The 26409-nt window shown below is 45.7% G+C and overlaps 1 protein-coding gene across 2 annotated transcripts in view; it reads left to right on the top strand.

The window, feature by feature from the left end:
• The window catches only part of JAK2 (Janus kinase 2), a 283942-nt gene that overhangs the window by 107461 nt on the left and 150072 nt on the right, over positions 1 to 26409 (top strand). For both annotated transcript variants that reach the window (XM_030193799.1, XM_030193800.1), the window contains 2 exons: positions 290 to 435; positions 17600 to 17921. In XM_030193799.1, the coding sequence (XP_030049659.1) occupies positions 290 to 435; positions 17600 to 17921 (468 nt within the window). The remainder of the gene's footprint in view (positions 1 to 289; positions 436 to 17599; positions 17922 to 26409) is intronic.

Genomic DNA, 26409 nt, shown 5'->3' with positions numbered 1-26409 from the left:
TTCTTATGCGGAGTCTTTCCTGCAGAGGAGCGGTCTTAAACCATGCATATAAGCGAATCTTGCACTTACCAGTGGTGCGCTAAACTGAAGTTTGTCCCCATAGAAATTGACAGCGCCAAAAATGTGACCGAAGTATGGCATGCAGTTAAACAGAGCACACGCTTATCCGACGTGCACTTAAGTGGAGTGCACTATATAAGTAAATTACATATTTGCATCACTTTTCTTATTCAGTAATGCCAGAGTTTTAATTGGCTTCTTTCTTTTTTTCTTACTCTTTCTCCTTTAGTGGCGTGATGATTTTGTAGATGGATGGGTGAAGGTTCCTGTTACACATGAAACTCAGGAGGAGTGCCTTGGAATGGCTGTTCTTGATATGATGAGAATGGCCAAGGAAAAGGAGCAAACACCATTGGCCATCTATAATTCAATCAGGTAATGTTTTACTTTAAAAAACATTTGTCATTGTTTAAAAAAGATATTGATAAGAGTAATTTTATTTTCTAAATTAAATTAGCTTTCTTTTTCATATTGTTCACATTTAACACGATGAATGAAAACTCATCTAATTTGTCTTTAGCTGTACAGTAACTTAACTGCCTTCCCTCAGTCTATATTTTAAAATTTTCTTTTATAGCTCCTTATATATAACAGTACAACACGTGAAGCACAGCTGTTCCTTCAGTGTCCACTCTGTAAAACAACAATGTATCTAAACAGGCATTGTAATATCCACCCCACCCCACCCCCACACCCATTTAGGTACTGAGATATTCTATAATAACTAAAAATATACTAAAACTTATAAAATTACTATTAATACCACAGTATACAAGTGTGTACTATTACATACAGAATTGTCAGAGTATAAAATACCAAGAATATCACAGTACATTCTCGATTATCTGACCTAAATGGGACCAACCCGTTGTCAGATAGTAGTAGTAGTCAGATAGCTGAAAAGTTAGATAATATGGAAAACACTGCAGAAACCCCTCATACAATGCATAAAGAAAGGCACAGAGTTCCTGATTTTCAAAAATATTTTTAAAACAGAGATTTTTATTAGAAATAAATGCGATGATGTCACCGGGGGTCTGTCAGATATGCCGGATGTTCAGATCATCGAAGGTCATATAATCAAGACTATACCTGTAGTCTGTATGGCCCTCTGCATTTAAGAACAGCAACTTGCAAGAGTCGATAAGCAGTAACCATATCAGTAGGTGAACCTCCATTTTTCTGAAAGGTACATTGTGGAAAGACTATCCAGTGCACAGAAAGCACTATGTTCACCGTTGTGCTGTTTTCTTCATCTAGTTAATTCATGGCTGCTAGAGCTCTATAGCTGTAAGTCTAGACAGAATATACACGCCAAATTATACTATACACCATTTGCTTTTGAAAGTACTTCTGGTTGTTTCCAAGCCTTTACTAAGCCAATTCTAGCAGTAGTACATCCATCAGAAAAATCCACCGCTGGAAGGTTTAGAAGATAATTTAGAATAGACAAATGAACAGGCCGCCCAACTTTGAACTCCTTTCTAAGCCCAATTCTTACCAAATCATTTGTGTTTTGGGGAAATCCTGCTACGTGTTGAAAAGATCCATAACCTTCATACCCCCTCAAACAAGTTGCAGGGACTGATACTATTTTATGTAATTACTCTAAAGTCAAATACCAGCGAAATAACATATTATAGCAATAGGTGACTATAGATATTGTAGGAATTTGGAGGGAGGTCTGCTGCCACTGGTGCTGACAACTGGAAACCTAAATCCTTTTCCCAAGTTGTAATGTAACACAGGGCTCACCCTCGTTTATGCACTAGTAGCTGGTACAGAAGAAGAGGAAGAAAGGGTCTCCCCAATGAAATCAACAAGCAAAATCAAACTGGCTAGCAACCACAACAATGAACAAGAGGTGGGGTGGAGTGAAAGAATTGTAAGTCTTTTATTAAAACTGGTTGGCTTATAGCAGAAGGGGCTTGATACATGCTGTGTTTCGCCTGGAAGATCTGCATCGTGAGTCCAAAAACAAATCTAAAAGAAGGCCAAATCAACAAAATTAAAATATGTACAGAAATATAAAAACAATGAATGCATACTCATGGACATCCATTCAAATATAAATATGTGAAGCTAAATGACCAGTAAAGCTCAAAAGATTATCGCCACACGTGAGTATCTTTAAACAGAGTATCCTTAAGTCATCAGGAAGAATAAATAATTTATCCATAAACTATAATCATAATTACAATCACATACAAGTAATTTGGAAAGTAATGGAAAAGACCCTCTGTGCAATAATATGTAATTTTATTTAAATAGAAAAAAAAAAGAAACTAGCATAAACAGTACATATGGAAGTTTTTGAAAGAGGAGCAAAAATACTTAATTTGATGCCTACTTTTGAGATCAAATTTAGTCTTATTTTCAAAGTCACAAACAGAACCTAATTAATTGAACATAATCAATGCAAAAAACAATTAAAAAATATATAGGAACCCCATAAATACACCAGGAGTGCAATGATTCTCCGAGGACAAGCAGGCTGCTTGTTCTCACTGATGGGTGACGTCCATGGCAGCCCCTCCAATCGGAATCTTCACTAGCAAAGGCCTTTGCTAGTCCTCGTGCGCCCATGTGCACCGCGCATGCGCGGCCGTCTTCCCGCCCGAAACCGGCTCGTGCCGGCCAGTCTTCTTTTGTCCGCGCTCGGTACGGTTGTGTTTACGCCATTCGCGCCCCAAAAGTCGACCTCGCGCGTCTTTTTGGACTTCGCTAAAAAAAAAAAAAATATTCTTTCAGAAGGAGACCTTTTTGGTCTGTTCCCCTTCCTATATTTCTAGTTTTTGCCCCGTGAAGTTTTCTTTCGTCGTCGGGGTAGGCCCCTTTGAGGCCTCGTTTCGAAGTTTTTCTCCCCCTTTTTGTGGTGCCATCTTCGCCATTACGAGTTTTGATCTCGCCGGCGCGATTTTTCCGCCCATGACATCGAAGTCTCCCAGCGGCTTCAAGAAGTGCACCCAGTGCGCCCGGGCAATCTCGCTTACTGATAGACACGCGTCGTGTCTGGGGGCTGGGCACCGCCCGCAGGCCTGTAGTCTGTGCTCTCTTTTACAAAAGCGGACTCAGGTAGCGAGATTGGCCCAGTGGAACGTTTTGTTCTCGGGCTCTTCGTCGGCATCGGCACCGGGAGTATCGAGTGCATCGACGTCGCCAGCGTCCAGACCTTCATCCTCGGCCGCGAGTGCATCGAGTGTATCGAGGCATCGACCCTCTGCATCGGGGCTGAGACATCAGAAGGCTGCGTCGGCGTCGGTGGTACCGGGACCTCCTCGTCTGCAGATGTCGTCGGACGGTGGTGCTTCGTCTGGAGTGCAGGTGAGGGCTGTCCATTCCCCTGCTGGTGGCGGTGAGCCTTCGGGTGGGTCTCCCCCTACCCTGAGGGCTCCTGCGGTACAGCCCCCCCGAGACCGACCTTCTAAGGCCTCGGCCCCGAAGAAGCGACGGCTGGATTCTACGTCCTCCTCGTCGGTGCTGGGAAGCTCCGGTGACATGCTTCGTCCCAAGAAGTCGAAGAAGCATCGACACCGGTCCCTTTCCCGTGTCGGCACTGAGAGCTCTGGGTCGCCGAGGGAGTCGGCACCCAGCAGGCATCGGCACCGAGAGGACCGCTCACCCTCTGTTCAAGAGGTGTCGATGCGCTCCACTATGGACAGCCCGGAACAGCCTCCACGCCCGGAACAGACTCTGACATCGACACCTGCATCGGCTTCCATGTCTTTCTCCACAGCCGCTCTGCACGAGAGTCTCCGGGCCGTTCTCCCAGAGATCCTGGGAGAGCTGTTGCGCCCTTCCCCTCCGGTACCGGGGGTGCTTACGCCACCGGTACCGTCGAGTGAGGCGCCGGCTGGCCCCTTGCCCGGGGTGAGGTCTCCGACAAGCGGTACCGACTGCGGTAGCCTCCCAGAAAGGCTCCCCGACGACGTCGGCGGAGGGAGCTTCGCTGGTGCGGGCGAGGGAGTCTACCTCTCGACGCTCCCACCGTGGCCGTGGTTCCACGGAGTCGAGCCGGGCACGGCTTCAGACACAGGTTCGTGAACTTGTGTCTGATACCGATGGTGAGGCCTCGTGGGAGGAGGAGGAGGACATCAGATATTTCTCTGACGAGGAGTCTGATGGCCTTCCTTCTGATCCCACTCCCTCTCCTGAAAGGCAGCTTTCTCCTCCCGAGAGTCTGTCTTTCGCTTCCTTTGTCCGGGAGATGTCTACGGCCATCCCCTTCCCGGTGGTTGTGGAGGACGAGCCCAGGGCTGAAATGTTTGAGCTCCTGGACTATCCTTCTCCACCTAAGGAAGCGTCCACTGTACCCATGCACCATGTCCTAAAAAAGACATTGCTGGCGAACTGGACCAAGCCTCTAACTAATCCCCACATTCCCAAGAAGATCGAGTCCCAGTACCGGATCCATGGGGACCCAGAGCTGATGCGCACTCAGTTGCCTCATGACTCTGGAGTTGTGGATTTGGCCCTAAAGAAGGCTAAGAGTTCTAGGGAGCATGCTTCGGCGCCCCCGGGCAAGGACTCTAGAACCTTAGACTCCTTTGGGAGGAAGGCCTACCATTCCTCTATGCTCGTGGCCAAAATTCAGTCTTACCAGCTCTACAGGAGCATACACATGCGGAACAATGTGCGGCAGTTGGCGGGCTTGGTGGACAAGCACCCCCCTGAGCAAGCCAAGCCTTTTCAGGAGGTGGTCAGGCAGCTGAAGGCGTGCAGAAAATTCCTGGCCAGAGGGGTGTATGACACCTTTGATGTTGCGTCCAGGGCCGCTGCTCAAGGTGTGGTGATGCGCAGACTCTCATGGCTGCGTGCCTCCGACCTAGAGAATAGACTCCAGCAGCGGATTGCGGACTCGCCTTGCCGTGCGGATAACATTTTTGGAGAAAAAGTCGAGCAGGTGGTAGAGTAGCTCCACCAGCGGGATACCGCTTTCGACAAGTTCTCCCACCTTCAGCCTCTACCTCTACAGGTAGACGATTTTTTGGGGAAGGATGACTGTTCCCTACTCTTCTGGTAAGCGTAGGTACAATCCTCCTTCTCGACAGCCTGCGGCCCAGGCTAAGCCCCAGTGCGCTCGCTCTCGACAGCAGCGTGCGCCTCAGCAAGGCCCCTCGGCTCTCCAGCAAAAGCAAGGGACGAGCTTTTGACTGGCTCCAGCAGAGCATAGCTGACATCCAAGTGTCAGTGCCGGGCGACCTGCCAGTTGGAGGGAGGTTGAAAGCTTTTCACCAAAGGTGGCCTCTCATAACCTCCGATCAGTGGGTTCTCCAAATAGTCTGGCAAGGATACACCCTCAATTTGGCCTCAAAACCTCCAAATTGTCCACCGGGAGCTCAGTCTTACAGCTTCCAGCACAAGCAGGTACTTGCAGAGGAACTCTCCGCCCTTCTCAGCGCCAATGCGGTCGAGCCCGTGCCATCCAGGCAGGAAGGGCTGGGATTCTATTCCAGGTACTTGTGGAAAAGAAAACAGGGGGGATGCGTCCCATCCTAGACCTAAGGGCCCTGAACAAATATCTGGTCAAGGAAAAGTTCAGGATGCTTTCCCTGGGCACCCTTCTCCCCATGATTCAGGAAAACGATTGGCTATGCTCTCTGGACTTGAAGGACGCCTACACACACATCCCGATACTGCCAGCTCACAGACAGTATCTGCGATTTCAGCTGGGCACACGTCAATTCCAGTACTGTGTGCTACCCTTTGGGCTCGCCTCTGCACCCAGAGTGTTTACGAAGTGCTTGGCTGTAGTAGCAGTGGCACTTCGCAGACTGGGGGTACACGTGTTCCCATATCTCGACGATTGGCTGGTGAAGAACACATCCGAGGCAGGAGCTCTACAGTCCATGCAGATGACTATTCGCCTCCTGGAGCTACTGGGGTTTGTGATAAATTATCCAAAGTCCCACCTTCTCCCAGTGCAGAAACTCAAATTCATAGGAGCTCTGCTGGATTCTCGGACGGCTCGCGCCTGTCTCCCAGAGACGAGAGCCAGCAACTTGTTGTCCCTCGTCTCGCGGGTGCGAGCGTCCCAGCAGATCACAGCTCGGCAGATGTTGAGATTGCTGGGCCACATGGCCTCCACAGTTCATGTGACTCCCATGGCCCGCCTTCACATGAGATCTGCCCAATGGACCCTAGCTTCCCAGTGGTTTCAGGCTGCTGGGGATCTAGAAGACGTGATCCACCTGTCCACGAGTTTTCTCAAATCCCTGTGTTGCGGACGATTTGGTCCAATTTGACTCTGGGACGTCCTTTCCAAATTCCTCAGCCACAAAAAGTGCTGACCACGGATGCGTCTCTCCTGGGGTGGGGAGCTCATGTCGATGGGCTTCACACCCAAGGAAGCTGGTCCCTCCAGGAACGCGATCTGCAGATCAATCTTCTGGAGTTACGAGCGGTCTGGAACGCTCTGAAGGCTTTCAGAGATCGGCTGTCCCACCAAATTATCCAAATTCAGACAGACAACCAGGTTGCCATGTATTACATCAACAAGCAGGGGGGCACCGGATCTCGCCCCCTGTGTCAGGAAGCCGGCAGCATGTGGCTCTGGGCTCGCCGTCACGGCATGGTGCTCCAAGCCACATACCTGGCAGGCGTAAACAACAGTCTGGCCGACAGGTTGAGCAGGGTCATGCAACCTCACGAGTGGTCGCTCAACTCCCGAGTGGTGACAGATCTTCCAAGCGTGGGGCACCCCCTTGGTAGATCTATTCGCATCTCGAGCCAACCACAAGGTCCCTCAGTTCTGTTCCAGGCTTCAGGCCCACGGCAGACTGGCATCGGATGCCTTCCTCCTGGACTGGGGGGAAGGTCTACTGTATGCTTATCCTCCCATACCTCTGGTGGGGAAGACTTAGTTGAAACTCAAGCAAGACCGAGGCACCATGATTCTGATTGCTCCTTTTTGGCCGCGTCAGATCTGGTTCCCTCTTCTTCTGGAGTTATCCTCCGAAGAACCGTGGAGATTGGAGTGTTTTCCGACCCTCATCACACAGGACGAAGGGGCGCTTCTGCATCCCAACCTCCGGTCTCTGGCTCTCACGGCCTGGATGTTGAGAGCGTAGACTTTGCCTCTTTGGGTCTGTCAGAGGGTGTCTCCCGCATCTTGCTTGCTTCCAGGAAAGATTCCACTAAGAGGAGTTACTTCTTTCTATGGAGGAGGTTTGCCGTCTGGTGTGACAGCAAGGCCCTAGATCCTCGCTCTTGTCCTACACAGACCCTGCTTGAATACCTTCTGCACTTATCTGAGTCTGGTCTCAAGACCAACTCTGTAAGGGTTCACCTTAGTGCAATCAGTGCATACCATTACCATGTGGAAGGTAAGCCGATCTCAGGACAGCCTTTAGTTGTTCGCTTCATGAGAGGTTTGCTTTTGTCAAAGCCCCCCGTCAAGCCTCCTACAGTGTCATGGGATCTCAATGTCGTTCTCACCCAGCTGATGAAACCTCCTTTTGAGCCACTGAACTCCTGCCATCTGAAGTACTTGACCTGGAAGGTCATTTTCTTGGTGGCAGTTACTTCAGCTTGTAGAGTCAGTGAGCTTCAGGCCCTGGTAGCCCAGGCCCCTTACACCAAATTTCATCATAACAGAGTAGTCCTCCACACTCACCCTAAGTTCTTGCCAAAGGTTGTGTCGGAGTTCCATCTGAACCAGTCAATTGTCTTGCCAACATTCTTTCCCCGTCCTCATTCCTGCCCTGCTGAACGTCAGCTGCACACATTGGACTGCAAGAGAGCATTGGCCTTCTATCTGGAGCGGACACAGCCCAACAGACAGTCCGCCCAATTGTTTGTTTCTTTTGATCCCAACTGGAGGGGAGTGGCTGTGGGGAAACGCACCACATCCAATTGTCTAGCAGATTGCATTTCCTTCACTTACGCCCAGGCTGGGCTGGCTCTTGAGGGTCATGTCACGGCTCATAATGTTAGAGCCATGGCAGCGTCGGTAGCCCACTTGAAGTCAGCCACTATTGAAGAGATTTGCAAAGCTGCGACGTGGTCATCTGTCCACACATTCACATCTCATTACTGCCTGCAGCAGGATACCCGACGCGACAGTCGGTTCGGGCAGTCAGTGCTTCAGAATCTGTTCGGGGTTTAGAATCCAACTCCACCCCCCTAGGCCCATGTTTGTTCTGTTCCAGGCTACACTCTGTTAGTTGGTAAATTTTTTAGATCAATCTCAGTTATGTCCTCGCCGTTGCGAGGCCCAATTGACCATGGTTGTTGTTTTGAGTGAGCCTGGGGGCTAGGGATACCCCATCAGTGAGAACAAGCAGCCTGCTTGTCCTCGGAGAAAGCGAATGCTACATACCTGTAGAAGGTATTCTCTGAGGACAGCAGGCTGATTGTTCTCACAAACCCGCCCGCCTCCCCTTTGGAGTTGTCTTCCCTTCTCTTTGTCTTGCTACATATGAGACTGGCCGGCACGAGCCGGTTTCGGGCGGGAAGACGGCCGCGCGAGGACTAGCAAATGCCTTTGCTAGTGAAGATTCCGATTGGAGGGGCTGCTGTGGACGTCACCCATCAGTGAGAACAATCAGCCTGCTGTCCTCGGAGAATACCTTCTACAGGTATGTAGCATTCGCTCTAAATATTTAAACTGTGTTTAAATCATGTGAGACACTATTATACTAAGTAAAACATTTTAATTAATATGCCTTGATCTCAGCCTTACACCTCACAAATGATAAATGAGTGTAGAAACAAGAAGTGGATCATGCACATCTTTGAGATCAATTGTAACAACTTAAGTCTTATGTTCAAAATCATAAACAAAACCTAATTAAATGAACATAGTCAAACTATGTCAGGACCCCAGAAGTACACAGCAGTTTAAAGACATTCTAATTAATAAAGGTTGATCTCAAGTCATATACATTGCAAATCTATATAAATAATTCCCACCTCCAGCGTTCTGAAGCTCACTCAGTGGCAGTGAAGCACTGAAGCCATGCACTGTTCGTAGGCTAGGCTCTCAGCACCACTCACCCTCACTCATAGACCAGCCCTCAGCCACGCCCTTCCAGACATAATTCGCAACTCCAACGTTCTAATGAAGCCGGAAGCCGCAAGTCTCCAACTTCCATAGTGGTGTAGATCACTGTTCCCCCATGAGTGTGTGCCCCGCCCTCGCGTCACAAAGTTATGACGTCGAGGGCGGAGCACGGCTTCCGGCTTCATTACAACGTTGGAGTTCCAAATTATGTCTGCATGACGTCCCATTGCAACCTTGGAGGCGCAGTATCTGCCCTTCACCACGCCCCCACAAAGTCGCCGCCCCTTACCCCTACCCCCCCCCCCCGGTTGCCAACACTACCACCCTCCACCCCCCCCCCCCCCCAACGTCGCCGCAGCCACTGCTCAACCCTCCACCCCAGGTCGCCGCCGTTCCCCCCCCTCCATCCGACGTCAGCTGCGGCCGGTACAACAACAAACAAAACAAAAAAAAAACCTACAAAAAAGCTTTAAAAAAGGAAGCGGGGCACAGCCTCTTCTTTCGCTTCAGTTTCGGCTTGAGGGCGGGACCACAGGAACAGCTTGAAACACAAGCGAAAGAGAAAGCTGTGTGAAGCGGCATCCCTGCATGCAGGAGGTACAAACTTTTCAGCAACAGCCGGCTCTTACGAGGGGGAGGGCCAGAGAGGTGGCGAGGGGGGTCCTGAAACGGGAGGGGAGGGGGGGTCATGAACGACACGGGGGACAGGGAAGGGGGTCCTGAAACTACAGAGGGGGGTCCTGAAATGACACGGGGGGAGAGGGGATTCCTGGAAATGCACTGGAAGGGGAGGGACGGGTCCTGGAACTGCAAGGGGAGGGGGGTCCTGGATCAGGAGGTAGCCGGTGGGATAGGAAGAAAGGCGAGGGGAACAAGGGGGAGGAGGAGGGGGAGGGGAACAAGGAGGAGGAGGGTCCTGGAACTCTGAGAGGGGGGGGAGAGGTGGAGCGGGAAGGGGAGAGGGGGGATGGGAAGAAGTGGAAGGGGGGTCCTGCAACTCAGATGGGAAGAAGTGGGAGGGGTTGCTGGAACTCGGGGAGGGGGAACAGGGTTCTGCAAACTCTCGGTCTCATACACTCTCGGTCTCGCACACATAGAGGCATATTTTCAAAGCACTTAGCCTTCCAAAGTTCCATAGGTTTCTATGGAACTTTGGAAGGCTAAGTGCTTTGAAAATATGCCTCTTACTCTCACACTCGCTCTCTCACACACAATCTCTCTGTCACACACACTGTATCTGTGTGAAACACACTCTCTCTCTCTCTCTCTCACACACACACTGTATCTGTGTGAAACACACTCTCTCTCTCACACACACTGTGTCTCACAAATGCATTCGCACACACACTGTCATTCTGACACACACACACTCGCACCCAGTCTCATTCTCTCTCTGTCACACACACACACTCACACAGTCACTCTCACACACACACTTTCTAAAACATACACACTACGAGGAAAACCTTGCTAGCGCCTGTTTCATTTGAGTCAGAAACGGGCCTTTTTTACTAGTAATTTATAATTGTGTACGGGTGTGTAGGAATTAAAGATGAATCATGCACACCATTTGTCAAAATGGTGAATATACATTAACAACCCTAGGGATTCTAACTACTCAGGGATCCTGATGTTGCACATCAAGTAGAGACAAAGAAGAGTTCACATCAGACTTCATTAAAGCATGATCAAGCACTGCATCTGGTGGGACTGCTCATTTTTCTTGATATCATGGGGGTGTGGTTCAAGCTGTTGTTCAACTAAACTGACTTTATTGCAATTCAAGGTGTGTAAGCCCTAATATTCCTTGAGGAGTTGGAATAAAAGTTCATGTGCTGTCAGTGCCTGCCTAGGTTCCTTGCATTAGCGCTGATATCCGGATGGATTCCATTGAAGCCTATTCTCAAAACTCACATACTATCTGGAGCTGTGACATCAACACTGTGGCTTGAGTGCAGACTGCCTCCATGCCTCATATCCAGTGAATTGAAGCAGGAAGCTGTTCTGAGGCACTGGTCTGCATCAAGAACTAGACTTCATAGAGGCATAAGTATTGCCATACTGGGACAGACCGAAGGTCCATCAAGGCCAGCATCCTTCTTCCAACAGTGGCCAATCCAGGTCAAAAGTACGTGGCAAGATCCCCAAAAAGTACAATACATTTTATGCTGCTTATCCTAGAAATAAGCAGTAGATTTTCCCCAAGTCCATTTTAATAATGGTCTATGACTTTTTCTTTAGGAAGCCATCCAAACCTTTTTTAAACCCCGCTAAGCCAACTGCTTTTACTACATTCTGTGGCAGTGAATTACAGAATTTAATTACACATTGAGTGAAGAAACATTTTCTCTGATTAGTTTGCTACTTTGTAGCATCATTGCGTGCCCCCTACTTCTAGTATTTTTGTAAAGAGTAAACAAATGATTCACATCTACGTGTTCCACTCCACTCATCATTTTATAGACCTCTATCATATCTCAGCCGTATCATCATATCATCAACGACAATGCCTAGATCCCTTCCCTGGTCAGTGACTCCTAACGTGGAATCTTGCATTACGTAGCTATAATTTGCTTTCCTCTTTCTCACATGCATCACTTTGCACTTGTTCACATTAAACGTCTTCTGCCATTTAGGTCTTCCTGTAATTTTTCACAATCCTCTTGCGATTTAACAACTTTGAATATCTTTGTCATTAGCAAATTTAATTACCTCACTAGTTACCCCTATCTCTAGATAATTTTTAAATATGTTAAAAAAGCAGTGGTCCCAGCAGAGACTCCTGGGGAAACCCCTGAGAACCCCACTATTTCCCCTCTCCATTGAAAATACTGACCATTTAACCATACTCTCTAGTTTCCAGCTTTTAACCTGTTTTTAATCCATAATAGGACACTACCTCCTATCCCACGACTTTCCAATTTCCTCAGGAGTTTTTCATGAGGTACATTGTCAAACGCCTTTTATAATCCAGATACACAATATCGACCAGCCCACCTTTATCCACATGTTCGTTCACTCCTTCAAAGAAATGTAATAGATTTGTATGGCAAGATTTCCCTTCACGGAAATCTTGTCTCATTAATTGTCTCATTAATCCATGCTTTTGAATATGTCTGTAATTTTGTTCTTTATAATAGTCTTTACCATATTGGTTGGCACTGACGCCAGACTCAGTGGTCTGTAATTTCCCAGATCTCCTCTGGAACGTTTTAAAAAATCGGTGTTACATTAGTCCACCCTCCAATCTTCCGGTACCATGCTCGATTATAAATATAAATTACATATTACTAAAAATAGTTCCACTTGTTCATTTTTCAATTCTATCAGTACTCTTGGATGAATACCATCCGGTCCAGGAGATTTGCTACTCTTCAGTTTGTCAAATTGCCCCATTACATTCTCCAGGTTTATAGAGATTTCATTCAGTTTCTCTGACTCGTCAACTTTGAATACCATTTCTGGCACTGACATCTGTTATATTCTAGTTTTTTTACCACCACCCCAAACTAATTATGTACCAACCACTTGCAATTTGGAGTGATAAAAGACCAAGGTCATGTATGAGAAAAGCAATATTTTATTACGTACCAAAGTACAGATACAATCAATAGTTTCTCATGGGAGGACAGCGCTGCTACACAAAGGTGTTCTCTGCCACTGTCTCTCCAAAGTATTTTTCTGATTCAACTGCTTATATACCTTTATGTTAAACAATGCTTCACATAGGTTTAACAATTTATCTTCCTCAAAGATCATCCTATTTTCTTTCAACACCATCTGTTTCCCCTCTAATGCTAAACCACATTTTCTTGTCTTTTCATAATTACTCCCTCCCATGCCTGCATGAATGCAGGAATGTCTTATCAGATCATGAGTTTCTAGTTCATATGCATATCAGTTTTTGCCCTTTGGCCCTGTTCCATGGTGCATGACCTGTGCTCATTATTTACACATCTCTCCCAAATCTTCCTCATTGAGGACCAAAGCAAAGAGTTAATTTAATCTCTCCACTATGGCTTTGTCTTCCCTGATCGCCCCTTTTACCCCTCAGTCATCTAGCGGGCCAACCGATTATTTTGCCGGCTTCTTGCTTTTAATACACCTAAAAAAATGTTTACAATGTGTTTTTGCCTCCAACGCAATCTTTTTTTTCAAAGCCCCTCTTGGCTTTCCTTATCAACACATTTACATTTGACTTGACAGTCCTTATGCTGTTTCTTATTATTTTCAGTCGGTTCCTTCTTTCATTTTCCGAAGGATTTTCTTTTAGCTCTAATAGCTTCTTCCTTCACCTCACTTCTTAACCATGCCGGCTGTCGTTCAGTCTTCCTTCCTCCCTTTTTAATACACGGAATATATTTGGCCTGGACTTCCAGGATGGTATTTTTGAACAGCATCCACGTGGGCCTGATGTAAATTTTTGACCTTTGCAGCTGCTCCTCTTAGTTATTTTTTTCACCGTTCTTCTCATTTTATCATAGTCTCCTTTTTGAAAGTTAAACTCTAACGTATTGGATTTCCTGTTTATACTTACTCCAAAGCCAATATCAAATTTGATCATATTATGATCACTGTTATTGGGCGGCCCCAGCACCATTATCTCCTGCACCAGATCATGCTACGAAGGACTAGGTCTAGAATTTTCCTTCTCTTGGCTCCTGTACCAGCTGCTCCATAAAGCAGTCCTTGATTTTCGTCAAGGAATTTTACCTCCTTAGCATGCCCTGATGTTACATTTACCCAGTCAATACCGGGGTAATTGAAATCGCCCATTATTATTGTGTTGCTCATTTTGTTAGCCTCCCTAATTTCTGGTAACATTTCTACATCCGTCTGTTCATCTTGGCCAGGTGGATGGTAGTACTCTCCTATCACTATCCTTTTCCCCTTTACACATGGAATTTCAATCTGTAAGGATTCCAAGATATGTTTTGTTTCCTGCAGAATTTTCAAGACCCACATACAGTGCTACCCCTTCACCAATTCGATCCACCTTATCACTACGATCTAATTTGTACCCCAGCATGACAGTGTCCCACTGGTTATCCTCCTTCCACCAGTTCTCAGAGATACCTATTATATCTAATTTTTCATTTAGTGCAATATATTCTCCCATCTTATTTCTCAAGCTTCTGGTATTTGCATATAGACATTTCAAACTGTTTGTTGTTTCTATTTACATCTTGCTCAGTAGTTGTGTTAATTTGCAATCTTTTGTCTGATTGTTATTTAAGGACACCTGATCTACTATGGTCTTTTTTACAACCTCGCTATCGGGATACTCTATCTTTTCTGTTTTGGTTATATCTTTGAAGGCGTCAGGAACAATTGCAGTGGAAAGTGAAAGACGGGATGATAGTAGAACATATAGTGCTAAGTAGATGAGTGGGGATAGGATCAGAGGTAGTCAGTTTGGAGGAGGAAAAAAATGTGCAGTTTCCTTTTCAGTGATTACAGGAAAGGTAGAAAAAGCAGAGTTTGAAAGGAGGGTTGACAGAATGGACTGGGGGAAAGGAGAGGTGGAGGTGACTTGGTTGTGAACTCAAGGTTAATCTTGTGAGCCTTATCATGAAAGTAATCAGCCACAGTTTGGAGAGAAAGTGAAGGTGGGGGGGAGGGTTGGATGTGTGAAGGCACTTTGTGGAGAGAGTTCAGTGTGGGAAAGAGACGTCGAGGGTTTGAGCCAAGAGAGTTTGCCAAATGGATGTAGTAGTCCTGTTTGGCAAGTGAAAAAGCAGACTGGAAGGAGGTCAGCAAGAATTTGAAATGTATGATGTCAGCATGGGATTTCAGCCATAGGTGTTTGGCAGATCAGGCACAGGTATGTTGGTGTCGGATTCTAGTGGCCAGCCAAGCCTGGGGTTTGGTACGCCTTACAGAACAGGACCACATCTGTTGTTCTCTAGTCTTTGCTTTTGACTTTTTTCAACTAACTCTTTGGAGAACCAAATGAGGTTTCCCTTTTCCTCTTGCTTTTATCAGCTTCACTTAAGATCTGCTACTGGTTTGAGTACTTTTAGTTTAGCTCAGTGTATTTCTTCCCCACTCTCCATCTCACCCCGCCCCTACCACCACCACCCTGTCCGCACTTCCTTGTCGTACTTGCCCATTGTTCCAAAGTCCACATTTTTGAAATCCAGGACTTTGAGCTTGATGTGTCTAGACTCTTCTGCTTCAATGTTTTGAACACACTCTTCAGAGTTATACTTTTATTTTATGACTATTAAAAAATGCCCGTTTCTGACACAAATGAAACGGGCGCTAGCAAGGTTTTCCTTGGAGTGTGTATGTTTGGGAGAGTATGTGAGAGTGACTGTTTGAGAGTCAGAGTGAAAGTGTGAGTGTGTGAGAGAGAGAGTGAGTCTGGGTGTGAGTGTGTTTGTGAGAGAGTGTGTGTGAGAATGAGAGTGTGTGTATGTGAGACACAGTGTGAGAGAGAGTGTGTGTGTGTGGGCAAGAGAGAGAGTGTGTGTGAGACACACATTCTCTGTGAGAGTGAGTGTATGACACCAAGCGAGTGTGTGAGTGACTGTGTGGCACATAGAGAGTGAATGTGATACTGTGTGAGACAGAGTGTGTCAGAGTGAGAGTCAGAAACACATTGTATATGAGAGAGAGAGTGTGAGCCGTGCCCTCCCAATCCATGGCCATCTGTCCCCTGCCCCCTCCATTCATCCTTTTCCAGCAATTCCACTCTGTCCCTGAGCCCTGCCCTCCCAATCCATGGCCATCCATGTTTGTCTGTCACCTGCCCCCTCCATTCATCCCTATCCAGCATTTCCCCTCTCTGCCTGAGGCCTGCCCTGCAATCCATATCCATCCATGGCCATCTGTCCCCTCCATTCATCCCTATGCAGCAATTCCCCTCTCCCTGAGTCCTGCCCTTCCAATCCATGCCCATCCATGCTCCTCTGTCACCTGGCCCCTCCATTTTTCCCTATCCAGCATTTCCCCTCTCTGCCTGAGGCCTGCTCTGCAATCCATATCCATCCATGCCCATCTGTCCCCTCCATTCATCCCTATCCAGCAATTCCCCTCTCCCTGAGTCCTGCCCTTCCAATCCATGCCCATCCATGCTCATCTGTCACCTGGCCCCTCCATTTTTCCCTATCCAGCATTTCCCCTCTCTGCCTGAGGCCTGCTCTGCAATCCATATCCATCCATGCCCATCTGTCCCCTCCATTCATCCCTATCCAGCAATTCCCCTCTCCCTGAGTCCTGCCCTTCCAATCCATGCCCATCCATGCTCCTCTGTCACCTGGCCCCTCCATTTTTTCCCTATCCAGCATTTGCCCTCTCTGCCTGAGGCCTGCTCTGCAATCCATATCCATCCATGCCCATCTGTCCCCTCCATTCATCCCTATCCAGCAATTCCCCTCTCCCTGAGTCCTGCCCTTCCAATCCATGCCCATCCATGCTCCTCTGTCACCTGGCCCCTCCATTTTTCCCTATCCAGCATTTGCCCTCTCTGCCTGAGGCCTGCTCTGCAATCCATATCCATCCATGCCCATCTGTCCCCTCCATTCATCCCTATCCAGCAATTCCCCTCTCCCTGAGTCCTGCCCTTCCAATCCATGCCCATCCATGCTCCTCTGTCCCCTGCCGCCTCCATTCATCCTTTTCCAGCAAGTCCCCTCTCGCCCTTCCATGACCCCCCCCCCCTCGCATCCATGCTACTCTCTCTGCCATGTCCCAGCCTGGCCCACCCTCTTCTCCCCCCCCCTTCGCATCCATGCCCCCCCCCCCCTTCGCATCCATGCCTCGCATCCATGCCCCCCCCTTCGCATCCATGCATCCCTTTTTTTTTTTTTTTATTCTTTTTAACTTTACCTCCGTGGCGGTTCGTGCAGCGAAGCGTCAGGGAAGGAGGCGGCGCTCCCGACGTCTAGCTTTCCCTTCGCTGTGTTCCGCCTTGTTTTGAAGGCGGAACACAGTGAAGGGAAGGGTAGACGTCGGGAGCGCCGCCTCCTTCCCTGACGCTTCGCTTCCGGATTTGTTTGTTTAGACGCGAGGGCGGGGCAGAGACGGCTGGATGGCTTCACGCCACGAACACCACGAACCCTACAACCAGGGACTCAGGGAGTGACGTCAGATGGCTTCAGAACGTTGTCCTCATTAGAACGTTCACGGTGCGTTTTATTATATTAGATGCCTAGTGATTGTATTTGTGCAGAATGAGCTGGTCTTAATGTATTTACAGAGTTGTATTAAACTAACCTATGTGCTTCTATCGTGTGCTATTGTTTAGTTTTTATTCTCGGATGCTCACTTGTCTTAATTTTATGTGAAAGTAAGGCTGAAAAAGATGTTTCTTTACACTTTTGAAAGTCAGATATATTTTAGTTTTGTGAACTGAGAAATGTAGCATACGCATTAGATTCACAAGTGATAAGAATTTCATGAGCAAGGCAGTATCTTGGCAGATAATTTTAGATGCTGTATTTTAGATATGCATTTCCTATAGTCGCTTCTGAAGCAGAGACAATATTTTTTGTACTCTTCATTTATGTAATTCTCATTTTGTATTCACAGCTACAAGACGTTTTTACCTGTTTGTGTTCGAGCAAAAATCCAAGACTACCACATTTTGACAAGAAAGAGAATAAGGTATAGGTTCCGCAGGTTTATTCAGCAGTTCAGTCAGTGTAAAGCTACTGCCCGGGATTTGAAACTTAAATACCTTATAAATCTGGAAACTCTTCAGTCAGCCTTCTATTCAGAGCGTTTTAAAGTAAAAGAGCCTTGCAGAGGTCCTTCAGGTGAGGAGATATGTGCAACCATTATAGTAACTGGAAACGATGGAATTCAGTTGTCAAGAGGAAAGCATAACGACGATGATGAACTGAGAGACCAGGTAATGCATAACAGTACTCTTGTTGTTGTTTGTGAGAAGATTTTGATAGCTATAATGAAGCCAATTTGCCTGAGCACAACACATTGAACCTGTGTGGGTTAAGAATTTAAACAAAGCACCTATAGTAGTTTTGTGGTAATAAAATACCATATTTGTTCTTCCAGAATAAATTGCATGGGTTTAAAAAATAAAATTCTGGCCAATTTCACTACGGTCTGAGATAATCATTCTTTTTATGATTGTGCTCACTAAGGGGCCTTTTTACTAAGCTGTGATAAAAAGTGGCTGTCGCTGTTGTCAGCGCATGGGTTTTCCACATGCAACGGCACTAAAAGCATAGTGGTAAAATGGCCACATTTCTATATTTTTCCCAATTAGTGCATGGCCATTACTGTGGGAGCCCTTACTGACACCTATATTGTAAGCACTAAGGGCTCCTGCACTACCCCATTGTAATTGGGCAGGACATGGCAATGTGCCTGTGCAACCTGATGAGCACAGGGCATGCCTATTCTCTGTCTATAGTTACACCTCCCATGCTAAAAGATTAAAAATATATATTTTCAGCACAAGATTAGCATGTGCTGATGGACAGACCGCTGCAGGATGCCTCTGCACGTCCCACGGCAGTGCTTTGTGTTGTGTGGTAGGCACACACTAGTGCCTACTGTGGCTTATTAAAAGGCCCCCCAAAATTTCTTATATCTAAGCCACTCTCTTCATTTACTTGGTTGCCTACACAGGGAAATTTAGGATTGAGAGTAGTTTGGCTTTTTTCTCTCCCATTTTTCACAGATTCTCACTAGTTTGAAAATTGGCCTATAACATTATAGATGCAAAGAACAAATGGTTCCCATGTTACATATCCTGATGATTTGTAAACATACTGATGGCAATAAATGAGGGAACAAGGTATTTTTAATATAACCCTTAGTGTTATATGTATCTTATTTGCCTTTTCTTTCTTCTTACAATAAAAAGGATAAAGACCAGCATGGCCTGTGTTTGCCCAGCGAGGTAGTTAGGGTTGTAGCTGTCATGCAGTGCTGGTAACTCTCCTTATGCTTTTGTTTTTGGGATTGTGTCTGCCGTGCAGTGCCAATTACTTTTCCCCATGGTTTCTTAGAAGAAGGGAAATACTGAGAGGGAGCCAGGCCCCCAGGCAATAAGGATCATGGGCCCTCCCATCTGACAGATTACTGGTTCTGCATCTGTCATACTCTTTCTGAAACTCGCTTTAGATAAAAACCTGATGTAGAAATATACAAAGTCATTAAATCATGCCAGCAGTGCATTCAGGGTATACACTTAGAATGGTCTGCATTCTTGCTTTCTAAATGCTGCTGAGGCTCAACGTTTTTCATTTGGACACATCTGATGGATGGTTCTAGGTGACTTCCCACCAGACAGTTCCCAGCTACCAATTACCCTCTGGATAATTGCCACCCAAGTCAGTTTCCCCCTAACAAATTCCCACCTCTCCAGCAAGGACAATTCCTCTCCATAACATTTATACTGCCAAATATATTTCTACATGCTCTATATCTAAGAAAAAAAAAGAATACTACTTAACGCCAGCAAATCCTTTACTAAACATATTACAGAATAACGAAAAATAAGATAATTAAGGCAAAAAAAAAAAGGAAAAGAAAATCTGAAAAGTCCAACACAAAATCACACCATCCTTTAAAAAAAAAAATAAAAGTGTTCCTGGACATCATGGGATGATCAAAGACTAACTAACTGAGGTAATATTTAACCATCTCTGTAACCTCATGTGCAACTTTCTTTAAATCAGTCATCTTACTTTCTAATTCTTTTACTGGTGTTTATTGTGGAGTCTGTGGTTATATGTTCCCCTCTGATAACCACCTAGTCTCAGAGAAGGCTGTAATATGTGGAAATTCTTTCTCTGATCCTTCTACTTACCATAAGAAATATACAAGTGGGGCAATAGGGTTCCTGCCTCCTTACACTCACCCCAAGGTATAGTGAACCACCCACCCCCACGATATGGGATGACAGAGAAGACAGAGACTATGTTCTTTCTAAGGAGAAAGTCTTTATTCCTTACCAATTTAGATGATGATAAAGCAATCGGGCAATAACAAATAGCAATTTGTTATAAGAGGGAGAGAGACCACTGCTGTAAAAATTTACTCACTGTTGATCATCTCAGCCTCTGTCTAATACAATACAACAGTGACTTATATACAATGGATTGGGCATCAATTCCCTCCCAAATCATGCAGCTTGCAACTTCAGCTAAATTCTCTTACTTCATTGTTTACATAAAATGGAACACACTATCTGAATGTTATAGAACACAGCATCTTATAACAAGTCCAAAGTTTCTTTTACAGGAGATTGTAGCTGTCATTTTGCTACAGGAATTTCTCCAAGACCCAGGTCTTATCATTGTTTTTGTCTAGTAACCTCGACACATCTTCACTTTCAAACTGTGTACATTCTTAGTGTCCTTGTGATGTACAGTCAGTGGCACCAACTCTATCAGGGAGGGGAAGAGCGCTCCTTGCTGTAGACCAGCATGACCTCGAATTCACAGCATTCAGCAGAAAGTACAGAAAGATGCAGCTTTCAGGCATTTTTGTTTGAACCTTTAGCTATGCAGTTCATGGGTCATAACTGACCTGTCAGTGGTCAGAAAAGTGCAGATCAATTCACTGGTTTACCTTTGCTTATACCCTACACTGTCAATTAAAATGTTATACTACGTATTGTGTTGGCATTGTAAGTAGTATACTGTGCCATACTTTGTATTATTTGAATATTTTTGCTGCTGTAATTGCCTATTGCTCATGTTTGATCTATTCTTACTGTACACTGCCTTGAGTGAATTCCTTCAAAAAGGTGGTAAATAAATAAAACACCAAAACACCCCCCAGTGACCCATGTATATAAAAGAGCACAAGATAATGACTGATACATAACTTATACCACAATGCAAAAAGGAAACATGAGAACAGTGAGTGACCAGAAAATCCCCCTACCAATACGGAAGAATATAAAATGTGCCTTACCTTGAAACACTCTACTGCCAAAAAATTAGTGTATAGCAAGAAACGCTGTTCATATTTGGTAAGAGCTTTTAAAAAGATTGGTGTGGTTAATAGTGCTGTAGTGATGTGACACTGCATGCTCAGGACTTCAAAACATTAATTATTCATACAGAGCAAAACCTGCCAGGATAACCTAATTGAGCCACGGAAAATGTAAGAATATATAGCCTTGGGTGGGAATTTACTTGGGGGGGGGAGGGGAATTCTGCAGGTGGCAATTGCTCAGGGAGGATTTGACCAGTTGGCAGTTGTCCAAAGGGCAATTGGTGAATTGTCCATGTGGTTAGTTGCCCAGATACCCTGATGGATGATGCTCACATACGCTTACATACCATATACGTGACCTCACCATCCTTTGGACTGACGCTGTATGATATACCGCATATAGGGGCCCTTTTACAAAGGTGTGGTAGGCTCTGCGCATATGCAGCGCACACCAAAATGAGACTACTGCCAGACTAGCATGCCCCTTGGCAGTAATTTTGGATTTGGTGCGCGCCTATAATGCCGGGACAAATTATTTTTTTTATTTCCTACCGTGTGCGGCATTTCTGGCATTAATTGGCAGTTGCACGTTGACTGGTCTCTGCATGTGCACCCTTACTGCTAGATCAATGGGTGGCATTAAGGGTTCAGGCCGTAAATAGGTGCGTTTCAGTTTTACCGCAGGCCCTTTTCCCAGCCCATTGAAGAAAAGCCCTTTTCCCAGACGCAGTAAAAACTGGCCCAGTGCGCGCCAAAAACACGCACCCACACTACCATAGGCCACTTTTTGCCATGCCTTAGTAAAAAGACAGTGGGAACATCTATGCAGAATGCAATAAAATTAAAATAGCAATTCTTATATGAGTTAAGTTCAGGGCTTTTTTTGAGGGGGTACTTGGGAGTAATGAGTACTGGCACCTTTTCCATTTTCTACTTAAATTGACCCATGTTCCCCAAGTTTTAATGAAAGAGTTCAGGCTCTACACACCAATTCTGCCTTGTCATAGATTCTGTGACTGGTTGCAGGGGGCCTGGCTATTGTGGGGTGGGTCCCTCAGTGATAATCCCACCCCTGAAGGGTGGCCTGGCATTTGAGTACCGGCACCTTTTTCACTAGAAAAAATGCACTGGTTAAGTTCAACCATATTGTGCAGCTGCAAAAATCCAAACTCCCCCAACAACAAATGCAGATCAGAACTAGTAAATTCCTCCATGGAAGTCACTATACAAAAAAAATATTTTGATTCTCATATCATCTGAGCGATAGCAACGTAAATCTCTTCACTGCCAGGCACATTGTGAAATACAAAACCAACCTGAAAAAATTGTAACTCAACATACATATAGTAAAAATGTCATACGACAGTAGTACTAATCCTATGATGCAAACAGCAGGGACTCTACCTATGAATAGATAGCACTACAAATATTACTCTGTGCTTTAAAATACCAAGAGGGGCATAATCGAAAGGGGCGTCCAAGTTTTCCTGAGGAAGTCCTCGCAGGACATCCTGGCAAAGGGGCGGAGAAACCTGTATTATCGAAACAAGATGGGCGTCCATCTTTTGTTTCGATAATATGGTCGGGGATGGCCAAATCTTGATATTTTAGGTCGTCCCTAGACTTGGTCGTTTCTGATTTTGTGCGATAATGGAAACTAAGGACACCCATCTCAGAAACGACCAAATGCAAGCCCTTTGGTTGTGGTAGGAGCCAGCATTCGTAGTGCACTGGTCCCCCTGACATGCCAGGACACCAACTGGACACCTTAGGAGGCACTGCAGTGGACTTCAGAAAAAGCTCTCAGGTACATATCTCCCTTACCTTGTGTGCTGAGCCCCCCCCCCCCCCCCCGAAACCCCCTGAAACCCACTACCCACAACTGTACACCACTACCATAGCCCTTACGGGTGAAGGAGGGCACCTAGATGTGGGTACAGTGGGTTTGTGGTGGGTTTTGGAGGGCTCACATTTACCACCACAAGTGTAACAGATAGGGGGAGATGGGCCTGGGTCCGCATGCCTGAAGTGCACTGCACCCACTAAAACTGCTCCAGGGACCTGCATAGTGCTTCGATGGACCTGAGTATGACATTTGAGACTGGCATAGAGGCTGGCACAAAATATTTTGAAAGTTCTTTTTTGAGGGTGGGAGGGGGTTAGTGACCACTGGGGGAGTAAGGGGAGGTGATCCCTGATTCCCTCCGCTGGTCATCTGGTCAGTTCAGGCACCTTTTTGTGCCTTGGTCGTAAGAAAAACTGGACCAGGTAGAGTTTTCCAAATGCTCGTCAGGGATGCCCTTTGTTTCCCATTATGGGTCTAGGATGCCCAGGTCTTAGGCATGCCCAAGTCCCGCCTTCGCTCCGCCTCCGACATGCCTCCAGGAACTTTGGTTGTCCCTGCGACGGAAAGCAGTTGGGGACGCCCAAAATCGGGTTCAATTATGCTGATTTGGGTGACCCTAGGAGAAGGGCGCCCATCTTCCAATTTGTGTAGAAAGATGGGCGTCCTTCTCTTTTGAAAATAAGCCTGCAATGCACCTAACAAATGGGATTGCTAATCAGTTGTACACAGAAACTATATGCAAACAGAATATTACACCTCAGTTCATATGCAATCACAGACAGACCGTATCAAATACAAAACAAGGGATCACAAATTACAAATAGAAATACAATACAAGGGATCACAAATTACAAATAGATACGAATACAAAAATTGAACTGGGAACATCAAGAAGTTAAACTTGGTATGTATTGCAACATTGAAGAACTAGAAATGCATTTTTCCTCTTATACTGAACATAATACAAAGCCATTTGTCATGCATATTTCCCAAAGCTAACATATTTCAGTTAATAAATTCAAAATAAGGCACTTATTTTTTACCTTTTTGTGGACATTTTAGTTCGCCATTATGATGATCCCTGTTTCTCGATCCTGTTTTCCAGTCTTCTGCTCTTTCTATTGGCTGTTGTCCATTTGTCATTTTTCCTGTCTCTTCCTGGCTTTTTCCATTCTTTCATTACACCTGCCTTTGACAAACTGATCTTTCCCTTTTAGCACTTTCCTCCCTTTTTTTTTTGTTCTGCCTCTGCCTCTTAAGTTTCACCCTCTTTCTTACCTTCCAATTCTCTATTTCCTTTTACTTTCACCTACTTATCAGTGTTACATCTCCTCCTCTCACCCCATATCTCTCCCATTTCTGGTTGCACCAATTCCCCAACTTCCTATTCTATCTTTCATCTACCCCCCAATACCACATTTCTACTCTCTATTCATTATCCTCCTCTCACTTATCACCTTGACAACTCCCCATGGCCTCTCCTATAAAGTTCCAACATTTGCAGTATCTCCCTTACCTCTCTCCATCCTTGTAGCCCAGCATCTCCTCCCTCCTCCTCTCTCTCCCCCCTCCCACAAAACAAAGCTTTGTAGCCTGATCTGTCCTTTCACATCCATCCATGTCTCCATCCATGGTCCTGCATGTCTCCCCCTCTCTTCTCTCCTGCCCATTGTCCAGCATCTCTCCTCCCTTCTACCCTCAGGCCCAGCATCTCTCGCACCCTTTGCTCTCTCCCATCCACAAGTCCTACACTGCTCCTCAACTATTCTTCTCCTGTCTCCGATTCCCCTCCCCCACTAACTCTATTTTAAAACCTGTATTTCCATGCAAGTATCACCAGCAGTAATCTGCTTAAGCTGTCTGACGCCGAGACCATACCCTGCTCTCTACATCCTGCCCTTGCTGAAGTAGGAAGCAGGCGGCTGCAGACTTGGTGGCGGACAGCTTAAGTGGTTCATTGGCAGTTTACTTTTGCTCAGAACGGTGGGGTGGGGGGTTCGGAGAAAGGGCAGATACTGGTCCTTTGGCAGGGGGATAGTGAGAGAGAGGACGAGTGCCGGACCCAGGGGTGGGAGGGGAAGGAGAATTAAAGATGTTGAGCATGTGGGGTGGGAATCGCTGGGTCTCAACTGCTCTGGGCCCTTTTACTGCCCATTTGGTCAGATGAACAGTCCACTCCTGCTTAGAAGACATGCAAAAGTAGTTTCACTGGTGTTTTGAGCTGAAGTGCTCTGTGCTTGGTTTCCAGCCTCTTGCCCTTTTAGGGATCCACTGTGTATATCTCACGCCTTTTTGAATTCCAGCACTGTTTTTCTTCCACTGCTTCTGTGGGAGGGCATTCCAGGCATCCACAACCCTTTCTGTGAGAGAAGATTTCCAGTGATGGTTTTTATTCTAACTCTTTGCAGCAGATCATTCTAAAACTGACATGTGCTCCCTAGTTCGTCCTTCCTCTTTTAAATGAAAAGATCTGTGTATGGTGGGAGAGTTAACTGATGGAAAATTCACACATTAAATCATTGTCAACATATGTTCAGCTAAATTGAAATTTAAAGTTTGACTGGTCTAGTGGGCTCAGTGGCAAGGGCTGTGCACTGTCATTTGGAAGACCTGGGTCAGACTTGGCCAGGTTTCTTCCCTCTGGGGTAACTGTGCTGCAGAGGCAGTTTTGCCCAGAGAGGTAGGAAGTCTCGGACATTTACTTATTTAATGAAACTGACTGACCAGACTTGGGGTCCAAATTAGCCAGGATCTAGAAGGAGCAGCAGTTTGTTCCACGTGACTGAGGATTGGTGCTGAGTTGAGTTGGGGGGGATATTTATTTTATTTATTTATTTTGACATTTCTATCCCACATTATCCCAAGGGAAGTTCAGGTTCAATGTGGCTTACATAGCAAAATGTTATAGAATGGTACATAATGAGTAAAGTAAACAGATTTTACAATGTAACTTTATGCAAATATAAACATCTTGAATTGAACCAATGTAGTAAGTAATGGTTAGACAGAGACATAACAATTTTATAGAAGTGTTGAAGGGTAGAAAAGGAAGAGCTTAACTGAGCATAGGATAGCTATTAGATATTGTAGCAGTAATCTGTATTATAGGGATGGGTGAAATGGGATTCAGTTCTATAGCAAGGGGTTCTTAGATAGGTTAAGGACTGATAGGAAAGTGTTGAGTGTAGAATCAGTTCAGATTGAGTTCATTGGTTTGTTGAAGACTGAAATAAATTAGTTTTCAATGCGCTATGAAATGACATGTAATCATTAGTATGTTTAATTGGTTTAGGTAAGGAGTTCCAAATTTTAGTGTCTTAAGCAGTTAGCATTATGGATTGTTTTGTAGATTACCTTCTTACAATTTGGGAAATGTAAGGTGACATATTTTCTGGAGGATTTTATCGCATTATGTGGTGATAATTCAATGAGATCATTCATATAGGATGGAGACATGCCATACAGGATTTGGTGAATGAAAATGCATAATTTAAACATTATTATTTAATTGGTAGCCAGTATAAGTTAAAACAGAAGTGGAGAACCTTTGGCGAAGCGTGGAGATCTGCAAATAAGA

This window comes from Microcaecilia unicolor, chromosome 2, assembly GCF_901765095.1.
Source record: "Microcaecilia unicolor chromosome 2, aMicUni1.1, whole genome shotgun sequence".
NCBI classification, from domain to species: domain Eukaryota; kingdom Metazoa; phylum Chordata; class Amphibia; order Gymnophiona; family Siphonopidae; genus Microcaecilia; species Microcaecilia unicolor.
Note: the sequence above shows the minus strand (reverse complement) of the source record. Positions and strands in the feature narration are given on the sequence as shown.